Source organism: Hemitrygon akajei, chromosome 14 (assembly GCF_048418815.1).
Source record: "Hemitrygon akajei chromosome 14, sHemAka1.3, whole genome shotgun sequence".
Taxonomy (NCBI): domain Eukaryota; kingdom Metazoa; phylum Chordata; class Chondrichthyes; order Myliobatiformes; family Dasyatidae; genus Hemitrygon; species Hemitrygon akajei.
In genome coordinates this window covers 68,324,675-68,345,724 of record NC_133137.1, presented here as the reverse complement: position 1 = coordinate 68,345,724, position 21,050 = coordinate 68,324,675, and the positions used below count along the sequence as shown (strand labels likewise).

Here is a 21,050-nt window from a genome sequence, read left to right as displayed (position 1 = left end):
AATGGAATTGCAAGTGCTTCCCACTCAGTCTAGGCATAGCGGCTTTCTGCCTTGCTTAATGTCCTTGATGTGGAAGTGATTGGATGGCATGATGTGTGAGATACTGCCCCACAACAAAGGGTGATCCGTCGCAGGCCAACTATATGGACATTGACATGTTGAATTGCGTGAGTGATTCAGATTGTGACTAAGTTGTTTTGGCCTTTTTAAAAGCCTCTTCACAGCAATCTACCCACTGCTAGTGTGCTGATTTATTTAAAAACTCATGAAGTGGTTTCAGCATGCTAGCTAGGTTAGGAACAAACTTTGTGAAGTATGTTTGTGGTCCTGAGAAAGATCTTAATTGACTTACATTCTGTGGTGATGGATCCTCCATGAATATCTTCAGCTTTGGTGCCTTGTGAAGCTCTTGAGTTGTCGATGACATCGTTCAAATATTCAATCAAAGGTCGGAAGAACTTACACAGTCCTTCTGGATCCTTTGAGTCTTTGTAGAGCAGCATCCAAGTGTTCACGCTAATTTTTCCCAGTAATGAGTAGGTCATCCAAATAGCAATGCACTGCTGTCAACCCACTCAAGATCAGGTCCATTGCTCACTGAAAAAGTGTGCAAGCTGAGGTGTTGCCAACAGAGCCTTTGGTAACTGTACAATATGTGAACCATTAGTGAACCATTATGTTTAACAATTCCTGTGACTCTGTGGTTCCACATGAATCCGCAAGTATGCTTGACACAAGTCAGTCATGCTAAATGTCTGTCCACCAGCCAAACCTGCAAAAAAAGACAACAATGAGTGGAAGAAGGTATTGTTCAGCCCTACGAACCAGGTTAATGGTTAGCTTGGAGTCTCCACAAAGCCTTGAAGACCCATCACTTTTTAGGACAGGAACCACTGGAGTTGCCCGATTACTTAACACACACTGGTTCCAATACCTTACTGTGGATCACTCCTTCTAATTCAGCCTCTACCTTTGATTTGAGGGTGTCTAACAGTGATTCCCTAAATACTGCTGAGTTCTCCGTTGAATACTTCTGCATGTTCCTTCAATACCTCTTCAGTGCTCCTTCTAATCAAGTGCATTTCATATCAGTTGAGTTTGAGCTGCTCCAACCACAAGCAGTCCAGAATTGCAGGATAACTACCTTCAACAACGTATAGTAGAAGTTCTTTTCTCTGTTCATTAATCTCCACTGTAACATGTACAATTCCCCTCACTGGAACAACCTCACTAGCATAAGTCTTTAAAGTAACCCCTTCTGGGGTAAGATGGTGTAATTTCTCCTTGTAAACTCTCTCTGACACCAGTGATACTGCATCATCCATGGCCCTCACTGTGGCCCCATCCAACCGCAGGGTCACCCAATGGGCATCTTTGTATCCTGAAACAGATAAAACATACAATGCTTCTTCAACCACAGAGTGAGAGTCACTCAATCCATCCTCAGTATGTTCCATCTGAGTCATGTTTCTTTTTGTTTTACTGAAAGTCCCGTTTCTTCATTAGTGTTTTTGGTTGACAGCATCTTTTTACTATTTTAGGCACATTTAGTACTTCCCTTTTTGCCACAGTTTCAGCAGCCTAAATCCTTATGCTGAATGTCCAGTTTTGCCACAACAGTAATATTGATTGCCAATATATGATTTATTCTTAAAGTCAGGAGAAACTTTATGAACTTGGGAAGATACACTTAATAGCTCTGCTTCTTTTGCAGTCATCTCCATAGATGTAATAATCTCACTTGCCTTCTATAATGTTAGTCTGTCTTCTGTGAGCAAACGTTTCAGAATGGCATCACTATGCAGACCACATATGAGTCTATCACGTTTTCTTTTTGCTTGCCCATGTTACACAGTGGTACACCGCCAACATTGCACACAGACTTTTCTTGCCGATAGGAACAAAAAGTTAGCTCTCACTTGAGGTCTTGTCACCTAATCACCAGTTGCTATGCTTGTGGTCGTGGGATGCCAGGTGACCATGAATAACACACACAAGAGATGGAGATGGTGGGGATCAAACATGCTGCTGTCTATTTTACTTGTTAGTCATCTACCCAGAATGACCTCTCACATTACAATCAGAACGTAACCTATAGGGAAGCTTGACAGCAAACCATAAGTGTAAAATATACATGAATACATAACAGTTTTGAATTTATCAGATTAATGTTAACTGATCTGTTATTTTAACATTTTACTGGATAAATAAAGGTTAAACCTTATTTTCAACCTAACAAATTTTTTTCGCTCTATTGTTACATCTCTATTGGCTATATATTAGACTTGGTCTAAAAGGTGTATCTTGGAAAAAAAACTGTTCAGAAATGAGAAAAGATGTATGCAATAAATTAAGAGAAATTTAGATTAATTGGACAGGGAGATGGGTAATCAAACCAAAAGTTGATATTTGGGGTTGTAATTTGATGAATTGCAGCAGCATTTAAATATATAGAAGCATTAATTGTGTATTGCTGTATTGATGATGAGTACTAAACTTCTCTTGAATATATTGATTATTATAACATTATTTGTTTAAATGCCAGAAAATTAGCTTAAAATTTTCTGGTCTAGGTGTACTATTTTCCAAAATTGTATAGAAATGTAGTAGAAAACAGGTTCAGCATGAGCAATTAATTTATTTACTAGTCTAGCAATTGTGTAAGAGGCTGCTAATTAGAAGATGATTTTCCTGCTGTAATGTTTAGATTAAATGTATTACCAGATAAAAGAGTGCTTATACTAATTTTGAAGATGTTCTGATTGCATCAGTTCATGTTATTTTTCACATTAGTTAGTGTAGAACGAGAGATCCAGAAACACATTTAAGCCACTTAGAAATCCAAAATGACAAAACTAATATCTTCTTGGGTATAATTTTGCATGATTAAAAGCTGCAAGGAAATAACTAGTTTTAAAATGGTTTCCTACAATATTTTTTCTTTCTAGAAACACACTGCATTGATGCATAAAGACCTACTCAGATTGTCATTTAACAAATAGTGTTCATCAGGTTGGAACCTAGAATTTGCTATTATGGCCCAATAAATTTTAGCCCTCAACAAGAGATTATTTACCCTTCCCCCATCTTCATACTCAGGATTCTGCCTTCTTCCATTCCAGTTGAAGGATCTCGGCTCGAAACATCAGCTGTTTATTTCCCTCCTTAGATGCTGCCTAACTTACTGAGTTCTTCCAGCATTTTGTGTGTGTTGCTCAAGGTTTCCAGCATCTGCAGAATCTCTTGTGTTTAAGGTCGTACTTAATTACGTACTTACTGCACGTTACACTGCTGGTGTTTAGGGCAGCAATGAAAGACCTCTGGTGATGTTCAGTGCTTCCTTTATCGTGTCAGTTGCTTCCTCTCGGTTTTCACTATTGTCAGTCATGCAAGTCCCAGATGGAGACTCAGGAATACCGTTGCACTCAGACGCAGAAAGATCCTTCATTGCTGTTTATAACCATATAACCATATAACAATCACAGCACGGAAACAGGCCATTCCGGCCCTCCTAGTCCGTGCCGAACTCAATCTCACCTAGTCCCACCTACCCGCACTCAGCCCATAACCCTCCACTCCTTTCCTGTCCATATACCTATCCAATTTTACCTTAAATGACACAACTGAACTGGCCTCTACTACTTCTACAGGAAGCTCATTCCACACAGCTATCACTCTCTGAGTAAAGAAATACCCCCTCGTGTTTCCCTTAAACTTTTGCCCCCTAACTCTCAAATCATGTCCTCTCGTTTGAACCTCCCCTACTCTCAATGGAAACAGCCTATTCACGTCAACTCTATCTATCCCTCTCAAAATTTTAAATACCTCGATCAAATCCCCCCTCAACCTTCTACGCTCCAAGGAATAAAGACCTAACTTGTTCAACCTTTCTCTGTAACTTAAGTGCTGAAACCCAGGTAACATCCTAGTAAATCGTCTCTGCACTCTCTCTATTTGTTTCCGTAACAAATTTGTTTACCAGTCTGGGTCGTTAGCCCTGAGCTGAACTCCTGACTCTGGAGGGCCAGTGGACCACTCTTAGTCTACCCTTTGACCGGTTTGGCATGGGTGACCTGACCAAGAGCCAAAGCATAAAGCCCTGACTCCTGCCAAAGTAGCTCTCCGGGTCATTGAAGAAAACAAGTCTCCAAACTACAACATGGTTGCAGTCCTCTTGGAGGATTACTTAATTAAGCTTGCAATATTACCATGCTTTCTACTCTGATAACATTGTATTTAGCATTTTCTAATCATAAATAATAAGTCCTCTGCGTTTTGAAGGAAATGAAAACTAATTTTATGACATGAAAGGGTAGGCATACAATTCCTCATTTAATGAGTTTATAGCTGAATATCTTGCCAACTGAGTTTTCTTGCCCTCCTCCGAAACCTCTTGATTCTCTTGCTGCTCAAGATTCTATGAATCGCAGTCTTGAACAATCTCCTCAGCTGTGCATTTGGTTAGACAATTCAAATGATTCACCGTCAACTGAGTGTAGAAAATTTCACTTCAGTCCTAAATGACCAGCCCTCAAATTTAAAATCCTCAGTCCTATATTCCAGGGCAGGAACGTTTTCTTGGTCTCTACACTGTCTGAATTTTGCATGTTTCACAGAGATTATCTTTTATCTTTGTAAACTGGAGAATCTACCCATTCATACAGTCGCTCTTCATGTATGTATGTATGGCATCCATTAGTCTCGCTAGACCATGAAACTGCGCCTGGAAAGTCTTCTCCAGGGTGCAGGCCTGGGCAAGGTTGTATGGAAGACCGGCTATTGCCCATGCAGCAAGTCTCCCCTCTCCATGCCACCGATGTCCAAGGGAAGGGCAAGGGCCGATACAGCTTGGCACCAGCGTCGTCGCAGGAGTTGCCAGAGCGAGGTTGAAGACATTGTCGGACTGCCTTAGGGACTCCAGCTCCAGACTTGTCCTCAGGGTTTACTCTTTTTTCACAGAGTCATAGAAAAGTGTAGCACAGAAGCAAGCCTTTCTGCTCATCTAGCCTGTGCCGAACCATTTAAACTGCCTACTCCCATCGACCTGCATACCCCTACCATCCATGTACCTATCTAAACTTTTCGTAAACATTGAAATCGAGCTTGCATGCTCCACTTGTGCAGGCAGCTCATTCCACACTCTCACAACCCTCTGAGTGAAGAAGTTTCTCCTCATGTTCCCTTTAAACTTTTCACCTTTCACCCTTAACCCATGACCTCTGATTATAGTCCCACCCAACCTCAGTGGAAATAGCCTGTTTGCATTTATCCTATCTATACCCCCATTATTTTGTATACCTCTATCAAATCTTCTCTCAATCTTCCGTATTCCAAGTCCTAACTATTCTATCTTTCTTTATAACTCAGGTGCTCCTGACCCAGTAACATCCTTGTAAAATTCCTTTGTACTCTTTCAACCTTAATTACATCAGTCCTGTTAGTAGATGCTCAAAACTGTGCACAATACTCCAAATTAGGCCGCACCGATGTTTTATACAGCTTCAACATAATATCCCTTCTCCTGTACTCAAGACTTATGAAGGCCAATGTGCCAAAAGCTATTTTTATGACCCTATGTACCTGTGATGCCACTTTCAATGAATTATGGATCTGTATTCCAGATCCCTGTATTTTATGGCCCTCTTCTTTGCCCTACTGTGCACTGTATAAGACCTACCCTGATTGGTCCGACTGAAGTGCAACACCTTAACACTTGTCTGCATTAAATTCCGTCTGCCATTTATCAGCCCATTTTCCCAGCTGATCCAGATCCCACTGCAAGCCATGATAGCCTTTTTCACTGTCCACTACACCCCCAATCTTGGTATTATCTGCATATTTACTGATCTATTATCATCAAGATCATTGATACAGATGACAAACAACAAATGGACCCAGCACCAATCCCTTGGCACTCCAGGAGCTACAGGCCTCTCGTCAGAGAGGCAACTCTCTACTACCACTCTTTAACTTCTCCCACAAAGTCAATGCCTAATCCAATTTACTACCTCACTTTAATGCTAAGTGACTGACCTTCTTGACCAACTTCCCATGTGGGACCTTGTCAGCATTTGCTAAAGTTCATGTAGATGACATCCACTGCCTTCCTAGTAACTTTCTCAAAAAACTCTAAGATTGGTTAGACATAACCTGCCATGCTGACTATCCTTAATCAGTCCACGTCTATCCAAGTAGTTATATATCCACTCCTTTAGAATACCATCCAATAACTTACCCACTACTGATGTTAGGCTCATTGGCCTATAATTTCCTGGTTTCGTTTTAGAACCTTTTTTAAACAGTGGAACAACATTGGCCATCCTCCAATCCTCCAGTGTCAGAATCAGAATCAGAATCATGTTTACTATCACTGGCATGTGATGTGAAATTTGTTAACTTAGCAGCAGTTCAATGCAATACATAATCTAGCAGAAAGAGAAAAAAAAATAAAATAAAACAATAATAAACAAGTATATCAATTACGTATATTGAATAGAATATTTAAAAATGTGCAAAAACAGAAATACTGTATATTATATAAAGTGAGGTAATGTCCAAAGCTTCAAAGCCCATTCAGGAATCGGATGGCAGAGGGGAAGAAGCTGTTCCTGAATCTCACCTGTCGCTAAGAATTATTTAAATATCTCTGCTAGGACCTTGGCAGTTTCTGCACTTGCCTCCTGCAGGGTCCGAGGGAACACCTTGTCAGGCTCTGGGATCATCCTTTGATTCTGGAAATCTATCCAGTGAGCAATTGATTTGATCCAATTGGAAATATCCTGAGCCTAGTAGATTACCCTAGTAGATTATATATAAATTCCAAACCTATCAACTGCCATTCCTGTGAAATATTCTGGTGCAGATGTTAATTCTGTCACAATAATTGATGTGTTCTCAGACACTGTAATGGCAGCATGATTATCTCTGTGCTTAGATGTAACTAAAAAGGTTGTAAGCTTGATATATAATCTGCAGCACCTGTACATGCAGGTATTGTCTTTTCATACCAATCTTTTCTAATATTTGAGATGATAATTGGTTAAGGATTTGATTCTATGAAAAAGAACAAGTTTGCTATCCGCAATTTATGCAGCTCTTACACATATATTTATCTCTTTCATTTCAGGTGAAGGTTATTGGATATGATACAAACAGTCCAACATCTGTGGCGGATTGGTTAGATTCTTTAGAATTGAATGATTACATCAAGACCTTTCTGGCAAATGGTTATACGTCAATGGATCTTGTGAAAAAGCTATGGGAAATTGAACTCATTAATGTAAGTTCATGATTTATGTAATACCTTCAAAATAAACTATTAATGTTGAAGCGATTTAAATCTGAACAAAGTGGCTACACCAATGCTACACTAGGAAGAAGAATTGATATAGCCATAAGCTCTCATAAATCATTAATCTCGAATGGACCTTACCTCTACAGTCTAGGTTAGAATTACACCTGACATAGATGGACTAATCAGTGTCTCTCTAGCTAAAGTTTCACTGCAGGTATCATCCTGTGGTTGAAATTGCCACATCTCTAGAAAGTATGTTTTCTGTCATTTAGAATTCAGAGTTTCAGCTGAAGGATGATTAATCAGATATAACTAAGGCACCAACTCGGATATTGGGTCTTGCTAGTACATTTATGAATCATATTTTGAGCAATTTCATCTCTCGAGCCATTGATGCTTCTGTTTACTTTCATCTTCAGGGCTGAAAATTTTGTTTTGATAGATAAATATATTCAATTAGAATTATTTGACATTGTGTGGCCATTCAGTGTTCAATTGTTAGAAATTACACTGTCTCCAAATAATGTGTTTCTAATTTAAAATTTGCATCTTGTTGATTTATTGTAGTAACACCAAAGTCATTTTTGTATCCTAAGTTGTAGATCAGGACTGTGAGTTTAAAGACAGCTCGTGTTCCAGGAGCAGCACCTCCAGGTAACCACACAAAGTGTGGAAGGAAGTGTAACATTGATACGCAACAAGTTGCAAAAGTCAAAGGCAGCTGGGGTATTTGGTGATGTGGCTTAAAGTACTACTTGATGAAAATCTTTGTGCAGCATTCTCTGATCCAGATACCCAATGGTGGACCCAGAATAGGGTGCCATCATTAGAATTCCTTGCCTCCGCCACATTTCATATCAAGCCATACAATGACATGAAATGTAGTTGCCTTGAGTTGGTGGTCTTCCCACTCCCTACATGGATATCCAGTCATAGTGAGAGAGGAGCTCCTTCCACTCTACATTGGTGTCTCCATTGATGTAGCTCTAAAGGAGGAGGGCTCTGAATGCCAAGGTAAACTTTAAATATAAAAGTAAATTTAAATTTATTATCAATTTACATATATGTCTCAAGTTTTTTTAACTGCAGGCAGGAAAATAAAATATCCAACAGAGTTTATGAAAAACTATACATAAAGACAGACAACCAATGTGCCGAAGAAGGCAAATTATGCAAATAAAAAAAGTAATAATACTGAGAACATGTGCTGTAGTCTTTGAAAGTGAGTCAGTAAGTTGTGGAATCAGTTCAGAGTTGAGGTGAGTGAAGTTATTTCTGCTGGTTGGAGGGTAATAACTGTTCCTGAACATGGTGGTGTGGGAGCTAAGGCTCCTGTACCTCCTGCCTGATGGTAGTAGCAAGAAGAGAGCATGACCTGGATGGTGGGTGTCTTTGATGATGGATTTTGCTTTCTTGTGGCAATGCTCCCTGTAGATGTGTTCAATGATGGAGAGGACTTATCATTCTGTGAAGGTAAATAGAACCTACAGCAGGGTGACAGAAGTTGCATTGGATTATATCAGATGCTTTGGTAACCAAATAACCTGCTGCTACATTCTTTCTTAAGAGTCTGAAAGTTATACAGTAAATCCACTATGTCAAGTAGAATAGTACTGAGGGAATAGACAGATAAGTGAACATTTGAATCAGTGTGTAGTTGAGAAATTTTATCTGAATGGAAGTTCAATGAGACAGATTCGTTTTACACACATGAGCTCCCTTACTTACTTGATGAAGTCAGACCTGAGCGCTGCTTTCAACAACTGGATGTTTATGGGTTGAGTAAGGCAGCACATCATTTGCTTAACAAAGCATCTGTCAGCATTTAGTGTTTTTCCTCAGAGCCATGACTCTGCCTACCTTGGCATTCAGAGCCCCTCCCTCCCTTTTACATCTGTATCGGTGGAGTCAGCTGGCGGGGAGTGTACACAGATGCAGCTCCTCACTCACTATGGCTGCAGATCCAGGTGGGGGAGATCACCGATTGACCGTTCTAATAAAACAGAAGTAGCACCAGAAGGGCTGAATGCTTGCTGACACACGGGCATAGTATGTCAGTTCAGGCCATGTGCCTGCAGAAGGTAAGTGATGGCTTCTAACAGCATCTGAAACCTACCCTTTGTGTCTGGGACGGCCATAGCACCACAGAGGAAAGCTGACTAGTGAAGTGGGAAGAGCTGGCATTTTCCTATGGCACTGTGTAGAACTTACTGCCACGGATGTCATGCATGGATTGAGTAGATGTCTGCTACTAGGATACGTAAGATTGCAGATTTTGTCTTTCGCTGTAAGTCCACCTAAAGCTTCTTAAGGAAGAAGAGAATGCATTGGGTCTGGTTAGTAGGGATGGAAAGTTGGTACCCTTTTTGATCTGGTCTAATTGTCAGGTGTGATTCAGGTAACTCTTAACTGCCCTCTGTCTCAGTCATAACAAACTACTGAAACATCAACAGCAGTGTGACACAAGTCAAACAATACGCAGCCAATTTTAACTCTAATTGTCCTCCTCATAAGCAAGGACATGTCAAAGTTAGAGGTTGTGATTACATTCAGTCCCTCTTTCACTGTTGTTTCTATTGTTGTTCTGCTCTTTAGATATGAAAGAAATACTCCCATTGGTGGGGGAGTCTAGGACCAGAGGGAAGTCCATTTAGGACAGAAATAAGAAGGTAATTCTTCAGCCAGATGGTGGTAAATCTGTGGAATTTGTTGCCAGAGGCAGTTGTGGAGGCCAGGTCATTGGGCATATTTAAGGCGGAAGATGATAGGTTCTTGATTAGTCAGGGTGTGAAAGGTTATGCAGAGAAGGCAGGGGAATAGGGTTAAGAGGGAAATGGATCAGCCCTGATGAAGTGGTAGAGCAGATTCGATGGACCAAATGGCCTAATTCTGCTCCTATGTCTTATAGTCTTATGGTCTCTGATGACATCCTTACCAGACTCCTGACACTGCCATGTGTCCTTCTCAGGGCTTGTCCTGGCCATCTCTTGCCCATGTGTTTCCAAGCTGTCCTAATGCACGGTCTCATCATGAAACACTGGCCATTCCTTTGCCTCCACAGATGCTACCTGAACCATTCAGTTTGTCCAGCAGTTTATCCTTTCATCTTCTTCAAACACTGAATTATAATGGGCATATCTAAGTGACTCAGTGTATCCTTAACTGACCTCACGGTTCCAAAGTAATAAATCATGATTCAGTTCAGTACCTTCTCCTGATCTAGACCAGCCCTTTGCATATGTTGGATTGGATCCAGGCTGTTGTATTTGCAGCTGATCCAGCCAGAGACCATGAAAGAGGAAAATAGTTAACATTTCTTCAATCTAAAAAGTTGACTCTGTTTCTCCTCCCACAGAAGTGGATTGACCTGATGGGTATTTTCAGCATTATCTGTTTTTATTTTAGATATACAGCATCTGCAGATTGTTTTTTGATTTTCAGCCTAAAGCTGTTCTGGAGTGATGTCTGTGGATCAAGTAGCAATTGCATGATTACTTGTTGAGCGCAGAATGTTTCATAGGGATGGTCAGACTTTGCATTTAAAGTTCTAAAGAAAGTGTTTGGAGTGAACAATAACCAATCAATGGTGACACTAAATTCAAAGAGATCCTCTGAGATAGAGATCCACTGAGATCCATTGAGGAAAAAGTCAATTGCTGGCATGAGATCAAAGAGAAATAAGCCATCGGACCAGCCCCTGCTACAATTAGTGTATCTGAGAGGTTGAATTAGATAGAGATACTTTATCGATCCCAAAGGAAATAACACTGTCACAGTAGAATTACAAATGCATGGATATACAAATACAGAAACCTTAGAAGAGAAGAAAGAAAGAATTAAAAATGTTACCTCAGTCTAATAGGAGGAAGGTCATCACTTTCCTGGCTATAGGTTGACTCATTATAGAGCTTAATAGCCGAGGATAAGAATGACCTCAAATAGCACTCTTTGGAGCGGTACAGTTGTCTTAGTCTATAACTAAAAGAGCTCCTCTGTTCAGCCGAGGTGGATGCAGAGGGTGACAAACATTGTCCAGAATTGCCAGGATTTTCCATAGGGTACTTTGTTCTACCTCAGCCTCCAGTGTGGAATAAAAAGACAAACAAAGTGAAAAGTAAGGCAGCTTACCAAGGCAGATGAACCATGAAACTCTTTGGAAAATGAAAACGTGAACACCACTTCAAGATGTGATTCGAAAATAGCACAAAGGAACACAAGTCTGGATGATGAAAGACACATTTGGAACATGAGCCAGGAAGTTCTTTGAAAGAAACTGATCAATGTAATCAGAGCAAACTTCTGGTCGAAATGTGAAGATTCTGGAGTCAATTAAAAGGAAATTTAAAATTGTGCTGTCAAACCTAGGTTTTCAAAAATATTTCAAACATCACCAAGCCTTTATGTGTTAAGTGATTTAATGAAAATAAGTTTGTCAGGCACCTGCACAACGGCTTTACATGAATAGAAATCTGGACTTTTTTTTTCTCTCAGCTTTCTTAAGTTGTGACAAGAGACCCAGAGACAGATGGTTAGGACCCAAATGCTGGAGTATCAGAGACTAGAATCGAGACGCAATACGAGACTGAAATGAGGACTGTAGCCTAAACTAGATGCTAGATGAGAATCTAAAGTAGAGCTGCTGATTAAGCACCAAACCTCAGTTCAGGTTCCCTTTAGATATTAAAACCCTGGTACCAAAACATGGCTGCCGATTAGTGGGGTGGGCCTGAGCCTTTTAAGTGGTCGCACCAGCCATCCATATTCCAGAGTGTTGGGGCATCCAAACCCCGGAAGCTGGTGCTGTCAGGCGCGTATTGTAACATAAATATTGTTAATTAGGCCACTTTACAAATTCTTTCTGAATGCCTCCAACTGTATCGTTTCATGCAATAATGGTCTAAATACTTCTAATATGTTGTGAGAGTACCTGGCTCCATGTGCCAGTGAATTTCCAGACTTCCACGCCGGCAGTTGTATCTAATGCAACCCACACAAAATGCTGGAGAAACTCAGAAGGTCAGGCAGCATCTATGGAAATGAATAAACAGTTAACGCTTCGGGTCAAGACCCTTCTTCAGGACTGGAAAGGAAAGGGGAAGATGCCAGAATAAAAAAGGTGGAAGGGAGGGGAGGGAGGCTAGCTAGAAGGTGTTAGTTTAAGCTAGATGGGTAGGAACGATAAAGTGCTGGAAAGGAAGGAATCTGATAGGAGAGGAGGGTGGACTTTAGGTGAAAGGAGAGGAGTAGGGGACCCAAGGGGAGATGATAGGCAGGTGAGAAGAGGTAAGTGGCCAGAGTTGGGAATAGAAGAAGATGGGAGGATTGGGGAATATTTTTACCGGAAAGAGAAATTGCTATTCTTGCCATCAGGTTGGAGGATACACAGATGAAATATAAGGTGTTACTCCTCTACCCTGAGGTTGGCCCCATCATTGCACAAGAGGAGACCATCGACTGATATCTCAGAATGGGAATGCGAACTAAAATATTTGGCCACTGGAAAGGTCTGGTTTTGGCAGAAGGAGCAGAGGTGCTCGATGAAGTGGTCCCCCAATTTACAACAGGTTTCACCAATGTAGAGGGGGCTGCATCAGGAGCACCGGACACAATAGATATCCTCAGCAGATTCACAGGTGAAATGCTGCCTCACCTGGAAGAGCTGTTTTAGATTGGCCCTGAATGGAGCTGAGGGAGGAGGTGAATGGGAGGTGTAGCACTTAGGTTGTTTGCTTAGGTAAGTGCCACTTGGGACAAATGGACAAGGGTATCACCGAGGGAGCGATCCCTGCAGAAAGCAGAGGGAGGGAGAGAGGTAAAGGTATGTTTGGTTGGTGTTGGATCCTTTTGGAGATGGCAGAAGTTGTGGAGAAGAATGTATTGAATGCCAAGGCCCATGGGGTGGTACGTAAGGACAAGAGGAACTCTATCACTTTTAAGGTGGCAGGACAATGGGGTGAGCACGGATGTTTCAGAAATAGAGGAAATATGGATGAAGGTAGCATCAATGTCAGAGGAAGGGAAAACCCATTCTTTGAAGAAGGAGGACATCTCTGATGTCCTGGAAAGGAAAGCCGGATCCTGAGAACAGATGCGGTGGAGGTGAAGATGAAGAATAGGGAATATCATTTTTACGGGAGATAGGGTGGGAAGAGGTATAATCAAGGTAACTGTGGGAATTGGTAGGTTTACAAAAGATATCGGTCAACAGTTTGTCTTCAGAGATAGAAGAGAGATCGAGAAAGGGGAGGGGTGAGTCAGAAATGGACCGAGTGAACTTAAGGGCAGGGTGGAAGTCGGGGGCAAAGCTGATGAAGTTGACGAGCTAGCGTGGGTGCGTAAGACAGCACCAATGTAGCCGACAGTGTGGCGGAGGAAGAGTTGGGGAGCATTACCAGGGTAGGCTTGGGACGTGGACTGTCCTACATAACCAATGAAACGGCATGCATAGCTGGGGACTGGGACCCATGCAGGTGTCCTTGGCTGCTCCTCTAATCTGGAGAAGGTGGGAGGAACCAAAGGAAAAATTATTGAGGATGAGGACCAGTCCTATCAGACAGAGGAGGGGAACTAGTTGGTTATTTTATTGCAAAAGAAGCTGAGAGCTTTGAGGCCTGCTCTTGGGTGAGCAGAAGTGTGTAGGGACTAGACATCCATGGTGGAAATGAGATGGGCAGAAGCAGGGAATTGAGAGTTAGTGAGGAGACTGTGAGCATCAGAAGTGTGGGTAGGAAGGGACTGAACGAATTGGGATAGAATGGAGTCGAGGTATGAGGACACGAGTTCAGTAGTTGTATCTAATATCCTGCTCTATCCATGGACTCGAGCTCACTGAGTTCAGTAGTTGTATCGAATATCCTGCTCTATCCATGGACTCATCTCTGTATTCATAACAACACTAGAACAGGATACATTTTACTTCATAGCTTTATGCCAATCATAACTAGCATTTGTGGGGCCACTAATGTTCATTAAAAATAAGTGAAGGTTGGCAGCCTGATTTCTTTTAATTCATGTTAATTAATATTAGTGTTTTAGTAAATGTACATCAGTCACGTGGATTGATTATTTTTATTTTCTCTACATCTGTTTCCAACTGTCTTTGATGATCAGAGCTATTTGGAAACGGTGAAGTGGCTACTTCAAAGCAAAGATCACATGGCAGGCCCTCGGGCGCTCCAGCGACAGAGCTTAAGGCTGTGCTGCCAGGTATCTAGGTGTCAATTGCAGTCCAATTTCCCTTGGAGAGAGACAGAGACATGATGGCTTTAAGGTTGTTCGAAGCTGCACAGCCGCAATGCTTTCCAAATAAGTAATGGCAACAGATTGGCCAACAATCGTGGGAGTAATTTACAGCCCTGACACTCAATGGTACACTTGCAGATCAAATCAGCCTCCCACCAGCTGGTTAAATAGCCCACCCAGCTTTCCTGATCATTGATTTGTTCTGCTGCATTTGGCAGCAGAATAGTTTGTCCCATATGTGCGACAGAGAAATAAAAAATAGAAAATGCTGGATAAACTCAGCATTTATGGGAAAAAAGAGTCAATATTTTGGGCCTGTAACCCAAAGTATCACTGTTCCACTTTCCTTTAGATGTGGCCTAACTTAATGTGTGTTTTTTTCTGTTTTATTTAAATTTTAGATTTCCAGCATTGCAGTTTTTTTCATTCCTTTAAATTAGTAGAGAATAAATAAACAAAGTGCCTTCATACTAATAAGATTGTCTTTTGACAATTAAATCAACCTGGAATACAAAGCTTTTATTGCATGCCGAGACCAACTAGGTATGTTTCCTTATTGTTAATTATAGCTGATTGGTTAAGGGTAATGGTATCACTGGAGCCTGTTAATCCAAACACTGACTGTGAGTTGTCAGCTGGTGTACAATCCACGTTCAGTTCACGTTAGATGAACATCTTGCATTAACATATTTGAGCACTTGGTGGTGCAGTTGGCCAAGTAACTGCCTCTAAAGGGAAATGCAATTCATCAGTTCACATGATGTGAAATAATGGATAAAAAAGTGGAATTTCTGATCAATATAAGCACATGGTATTATCATGAGTGCATTTTAGCCCTTTATATACAATTGTTTGTGATGGTATTTATATTCAGGTGAATTAAATTAAGTTAGACACACTCTTCCCAACTGTGTTCATGCATCAGATCACATCAAGTTATTAGAAAATCAAGTTTATTTGGCCTGTCACTGACAGCAGAGGGTGTGAGCTTTTTGGTTTCTTAATGTACAGTATGTGACAATTATGCTGCTAAAATATTACAACTGTGTCGCTGTGTCACTCGCACACAAAGTCAATCAATACAATACAGAATTAGAGTGCTTCTTCAATAAATTAGAGATTGCTGACCATAAAGCTAAATCACATTGTAAATATTATTTTATGGTTGATGATTTTATTCCTCTGTGAATAATTTAGAGGATCTTAAAAATTGAAGTTTGCTTTGGCACATGCGATACTTTAGAAATATATATCAACTTGATTATTTGCTTTCAGGCATAAAAGCAAAATCTAAATATAAATGAGTTAATAAGAATAACAAGAATTGGTGAATTGTTCTGATTATGAGGAAGTACAGATCATGTCTTAGTTCATTTAGTTGATGGTGAATTTATGGACTGGGTAAAAGATTAGGGGATTAAAATTGGAATTGGTTGTACTCACATACACAGTGGAAAATAGTTGCTATAAATCCAGTTTAGAATCCCAGTCTCCTGTACTCCAAAGCACTTTTGACATATATTGATTGGAATGCTGTAATGGTGCCCTTACTGATCCCTATAATCAGGTATTTGGTCTTCTGAATACAAATGCCTGTTTCAGTACCCACATGAGAAAGTGGTTCTGCATCCAGCCTAATTATGAAAGAGACAGCAGAAGCTGCCCAGCAAAAAGTGGCCCTTATAGTAAAATAATTCACTGAATTCCTTTCCTCATCTGACACTCTCTTAGAAAATTCTCAAAAGGCATCTCAAGTTGCAAGATCTCCTCGCTCTGCTTCCCTCTTCCCTCTGGGTGGCTGCAGTTCACTGTTAATATTCTGCTGAGGCTGGAAGACCAGTTTGTTCCAGTCTAACCAGCAGGTTCATTGACCACAGGTCATCTATGTTCAAAGCTATACTGGGGATGATATTGATGTGTAACTGAAATTACATTTTGGCTGGCAGCCCTGAGCAGAACTTTGGGAGTGTTGCATTAGTAACAATGTCACTTGGAGATGAAATTTTTAATTAATGTCCTTTCTGCTGATTTCTGCAGTTCAAGATCCCATGACAATACTTAATAATGATTGGCATTTTCTGCAGATGTTTTCTCTTAACTAATATCACCAAAAACTAAAGTTTTTGCAAGTATTTGAAAAGATACGTAACCCATTAAGAAATTTTAATTATACTACATAAATTCATCATCCTTTTCATTTCTTATTGATTTTCCCATTTACTATATTTTACCACATTAAAATATTGAACATTTGCTGTTGGTGTTTGAATGTTGAGAGTGTGTCCGTTAATTGATACAATGAATGGACAGGGTGAACTAACATGCATGAGTGTGGAGGGAATGAGGTATTTTGCATTCACATTTGATTGAAGAGTAGAACAGCAGGAGAAAGCCATCATGTCCTTAAACCCTTCAATCAGTTAAGAGACAACATAGACATGTACAGTATGTTTCTGTAATGTTAAAGGATCTACAGAATGCATATTTTTCTTCAACTAGTGTGCACTTCCAGCCTCCTGCACTGCATGTGTCACTTTTTTTAAGATTAATTATAGTGAAGCTTCAGCGTGCTATTTCGTTATTACTCAAACATCTTAGTTAAATCCTGAATATTTTATAACAAAATTTCACTTATTCCGTAAAAGATCTTGGGGTTACCTTGAAGTTACTCTTCTTAAATTTTTACATATATTTTTCACCTGGTGAAGCTACTTGTTTTATGAGACAGCGCGGTAGTGCAGTGATTAGCGTGACGCTCTTCAGTACGGGTGACCTGGGTTCAATTCCCACCACTGCCTGGAAGGATGTTCTCCCCGTGACTGCATGGGTTTCTTCTGGGTACTCCAGTTTCCTCCCACAGTTGAAAGTCGTACCAGTTAATCAGTTAATTGGTCATTGTAAAATGTCCTGTAATTTAGGCTAGGATTCAATTGACCCAGGATGGCTGGATAGCATGTCTCGAAAGCCCAGAAGGGCCGATTCAGCATTGTACTGTATTATGTGTGTTCAACAAATTTAATCTAAATTTCTGAAATTCCATTTCATTGTAAGTAGAGAACAAACTTCCATGTGGTTGAAAGTGGCTTAACCTATCAAGTCTGTCACAAAGCTCTGTCCTCTGCTCACTCTTTTATGGTGGAGGAAGTCATGGCAGACATAAAGCGATGTTGGGAATGGAGGCAGGGGAGACAGTAGGGGAGAACAGAGATCTCGAAGGTGGTCAGGATATTGGGGATCTAGATTGGTAACTGAAGGATGTTGGGTTGTGGTCAGCTGGGGAGTTTGGAGGTCACCATCTAGTTGAAGCTAACATATAGTGCTTGGTGTGGAGAGACACTTGGGTAAGTAACAGTGACATCAATGATTCTGAATGGGTTGTGAAGCCATACCTGCAGAACTGAATTTCTTAGATGTAATATTCGATATTCACAGTGTCTTTGCACATATCTGGCCTTCTTTATGTGTGTCAAACACATGGAAAATACAAAAGCAAGTTTGCATGTTTCAGAAATCAAATGATAGGTGCTCCATTGCTTACATAGTGATCAATTTTCCTCTAAAATTCTACCCAATTGTCCAATTTCCAGATCTAGATCACTTTATTTGATGAACTAAGGGTGTCACAAAGTTCAATAAAATGCACATATAGTGTCATGTAGAAAAGTATGATTTTGAGTTAAAAACACGAAAGCTTGTATTTGCCACGTTTGTTAAGTGTTATTTTAGTAGGTGCATTTTAACATGGAGAATCTTTAAATGGTTACTATGACAGCTGGAAGTTGCTATGGTGATTGTAGCACAGCAAAGAACAAGACTTTCATTAGCAGATCCAATTCCCAGGTTACAACATTTAATAGTGCAGTCTTTTAGGTTAATTTCCCACACAAAATATAACGAGCTCATGACTCATTTAGATTTGGGGAAATGGATGCGCCCTAGCCAGCCCTCGTGCCTTATTTCAATGAAAATGTTGCGTTTTCTCCAACAAATATTCAGCTCCTTCTCTTTTTTGTGTTACGGTACGGAGAGGTTAGTGATAATTAATGTCATCCTTTATGCATGCACGCATATGTTAAACAAATACTATGCTTTCGGGTGCCTTCATTGGCTACAGGAGTCGAGATATTCCAGCCTTGCAGTTAATAGTGCAGTTTGAATGTCCTCAAATTGTAACTGGGAGCTACTTAATTAGTTACCATTTGAAGAAAGTTGGGTTTTTTTTGTTGGCAGCTAGAGAAGTGATGGTCTTCATTTCAGGCTATTCGATGTATCTTTCGGGCGCTTCGGGATTTTATTTAATGGTGGATGCAGAAGTGGCATTTCGAGATCCCAGAAACTAATTGAGCGTTCAAAGCACTGCATATAGTTGTGGCTGGGAGCCAGAAGTAATCACAATAAATACATGATATCTCTTTGAATGTGTGAGGGAAAAAAGGTATCCAGTCATCCGGGTTGTGAATCAGTATAACAGCTTGGCGCCCTGTGTGTCAGAGTATCCATAATAACGTGACTGCAAAGACACGGGTGCAGTCGAGAAAGTGCCTGCTGGTGAAGACTTACTACAATTGTTAGGGCAGTAAACTGATGCAGGGCGTGTTTATTTCTGACCCTTAGCCAGAACAGCTGTTATTTATGTCTTGAGCCTTTTTGTCCGATTTTTTTTTAAGTGCACGTCTAATTTTCTCTGATGCTTTGGTGTGGTATGACGCATCAGAGGAGTAAGGTACTCACCCAGCCTGGATGCGACTGCAGATCATTTCTGACTGGGAATTCTACATAATTCCACTCGTGCTTTGGGGGCCAGGTGAGTCAGATTTAACCGTTCACTTTGGAAACTTTGAGACAGTTAACGGTAGCAGACATAAAATGGAAGTCGAGACGAGAGACATATGCGCAGTTCTGAAATAATGCGAAGGTAGGGAAAATGTTCAGCTCACTGTAACGGCCGGGAGCAGTGAACCCTGTAGTCTTTTCCTTGTCTGTTTGACCATTTTACATCAATTGCGTCTTTTGTACAACTCCAGTTTTTTAAAAAATGCAGTTTTACCGGTGCTGTGTTTTAACTGCAGTGGTTGTGTAAATAACGCATCGATGTTGTTACGTTTGAGCTGGGTAGGACGTTAACCAAGTAATGTGATAGTACACAGCTTTGACAGAGGGAGTACAGTGAGCTACATCTCGCGGTCTGCTGTTTTCTATAGTAGCAGCACTCATCACGTTTCAAGGGAAATAAATGGCATAATTTACACAAAGAAACTGCTTTTTTTGAGTTTCTGGTTTTTTTTGCCTTCTGCAATGTTATTCTTCCATTTGTGCACAAGGTTTCTATTTAACACGCTTCGACTTCAAATTGTGAATATGCTTCGGAGACCAGTCCTCTAGTTGTGTACGTTTGTGCTTGCACCTGCCAACACAACAAAGAGCAATTATCCCAATGTTGTATGCTCTGAGTAATAAAATTAAGTAATCACTTGTGACAACAACACCGCATATAAGATGTATTATTAATTGAAGTGCTAATGGAAAGTGCATATCTTTTGTTTTTTCAGCTCTTGGATAATATCTTGGATGAGTAAACACAAATTACCGTAAGCGTAAAGCTAAGGTTATGTTAGGAGCTAGTGTTTATAAATTGTTGAAGTAGTTTTATATTTGGTTGTCCAAGGAAGCTGTGCAAATGTTGTAACTGTAGTTTAGAGCGCGAGTTTGATAGCTGGGATTATTTTTCTAATGGGTGCTTCTGGATCTGAGTTTTTTCCCCAATTAAAATGCTCGAGTAGGGGATGATATATTTTGACTTTTATTGATTACTGAATATTTGGTAATTCATAAAAATGTTGAAAAATCAATAATACTTTGGACTTGTCATCAATGAAAGTCGTTCCTTGGCAGCCATTCCAAAGCTGTAGTATTGAATCTGGGGAGGTAAAGTGAGAATCTGATCTGTTTAGATCAGCAATGTGTATCATCCTGATTTCCTTTGACATTCACTGGTCAGAGTGAGTGACCTTAAAATGTGTCCCACTGGGAGTGTGAGTGGAAATGAGACCCCTTCCCCACAAGAGACTGTATTCTGAAGGACCCTGTCCATATCCACAGACACACACACACAGCAGGATAGTTCAAAATAAAACTGAGAGGCTAAGAAAATATTGATACATGGGGTGGGGGTGGAAGGGGGCAAATTCTGCTGAACGGAATCTTTTACTTATTGAGGTACTGTGTAGAAGAGGCTCTTCCAGCCCTTCGAGCTGCACAGCCCAGCAGTCCCTGGATTTAATCCTAGCCAAATTATGGGGCAGTTTATAATGACCAATTAACCTGCCAGGTAGGTCTTGAACTGTGGGAGGAAACCGGAGCACCCAGAGGAAGCCCATGCAGTCACAGGGAGAACGTACAAACTCCTTACATATAGTGGTGGGAATTGAACCTGTGTCGCTGGTACTGTAAAGAGTTGTGCTAACCACTACGCTACCGTGCCAACTCAATTGTCAGCCTCCTTCTCTGGAAGGGT

At 40.6% G+C, this 21,050-nt stretch overlaps 1 protein-coding gene across 19 annotated transcripts in view; it reads left to right on the top strand.

Moving 5' to 3' along the window:
- The window catches only part of anks1b (ankyrin repeat and sterile alpha motif domain containing 1B), an 856,034-nt gene that overhangs the window by 784,808 nt on the left and 50,176 nt on the right, over positions 1-21,050 (top strand). For 15 of the 19 annotated variants that reach the window (XM_073066305.1, XM_073066306.1, XM_073066289.1 and 12 more), the window contains one exon: positions 7,127-7,279. In XM_073066305.1, the coding sequence (XP_072922406.1) occupies positions 7,127-7,279 (153 nt within the window). The other 4 variants (XM_073066302.1, XM_073066300.1, XM_073066304.1 and 1 more) reach the window with 4 other exon arrangements.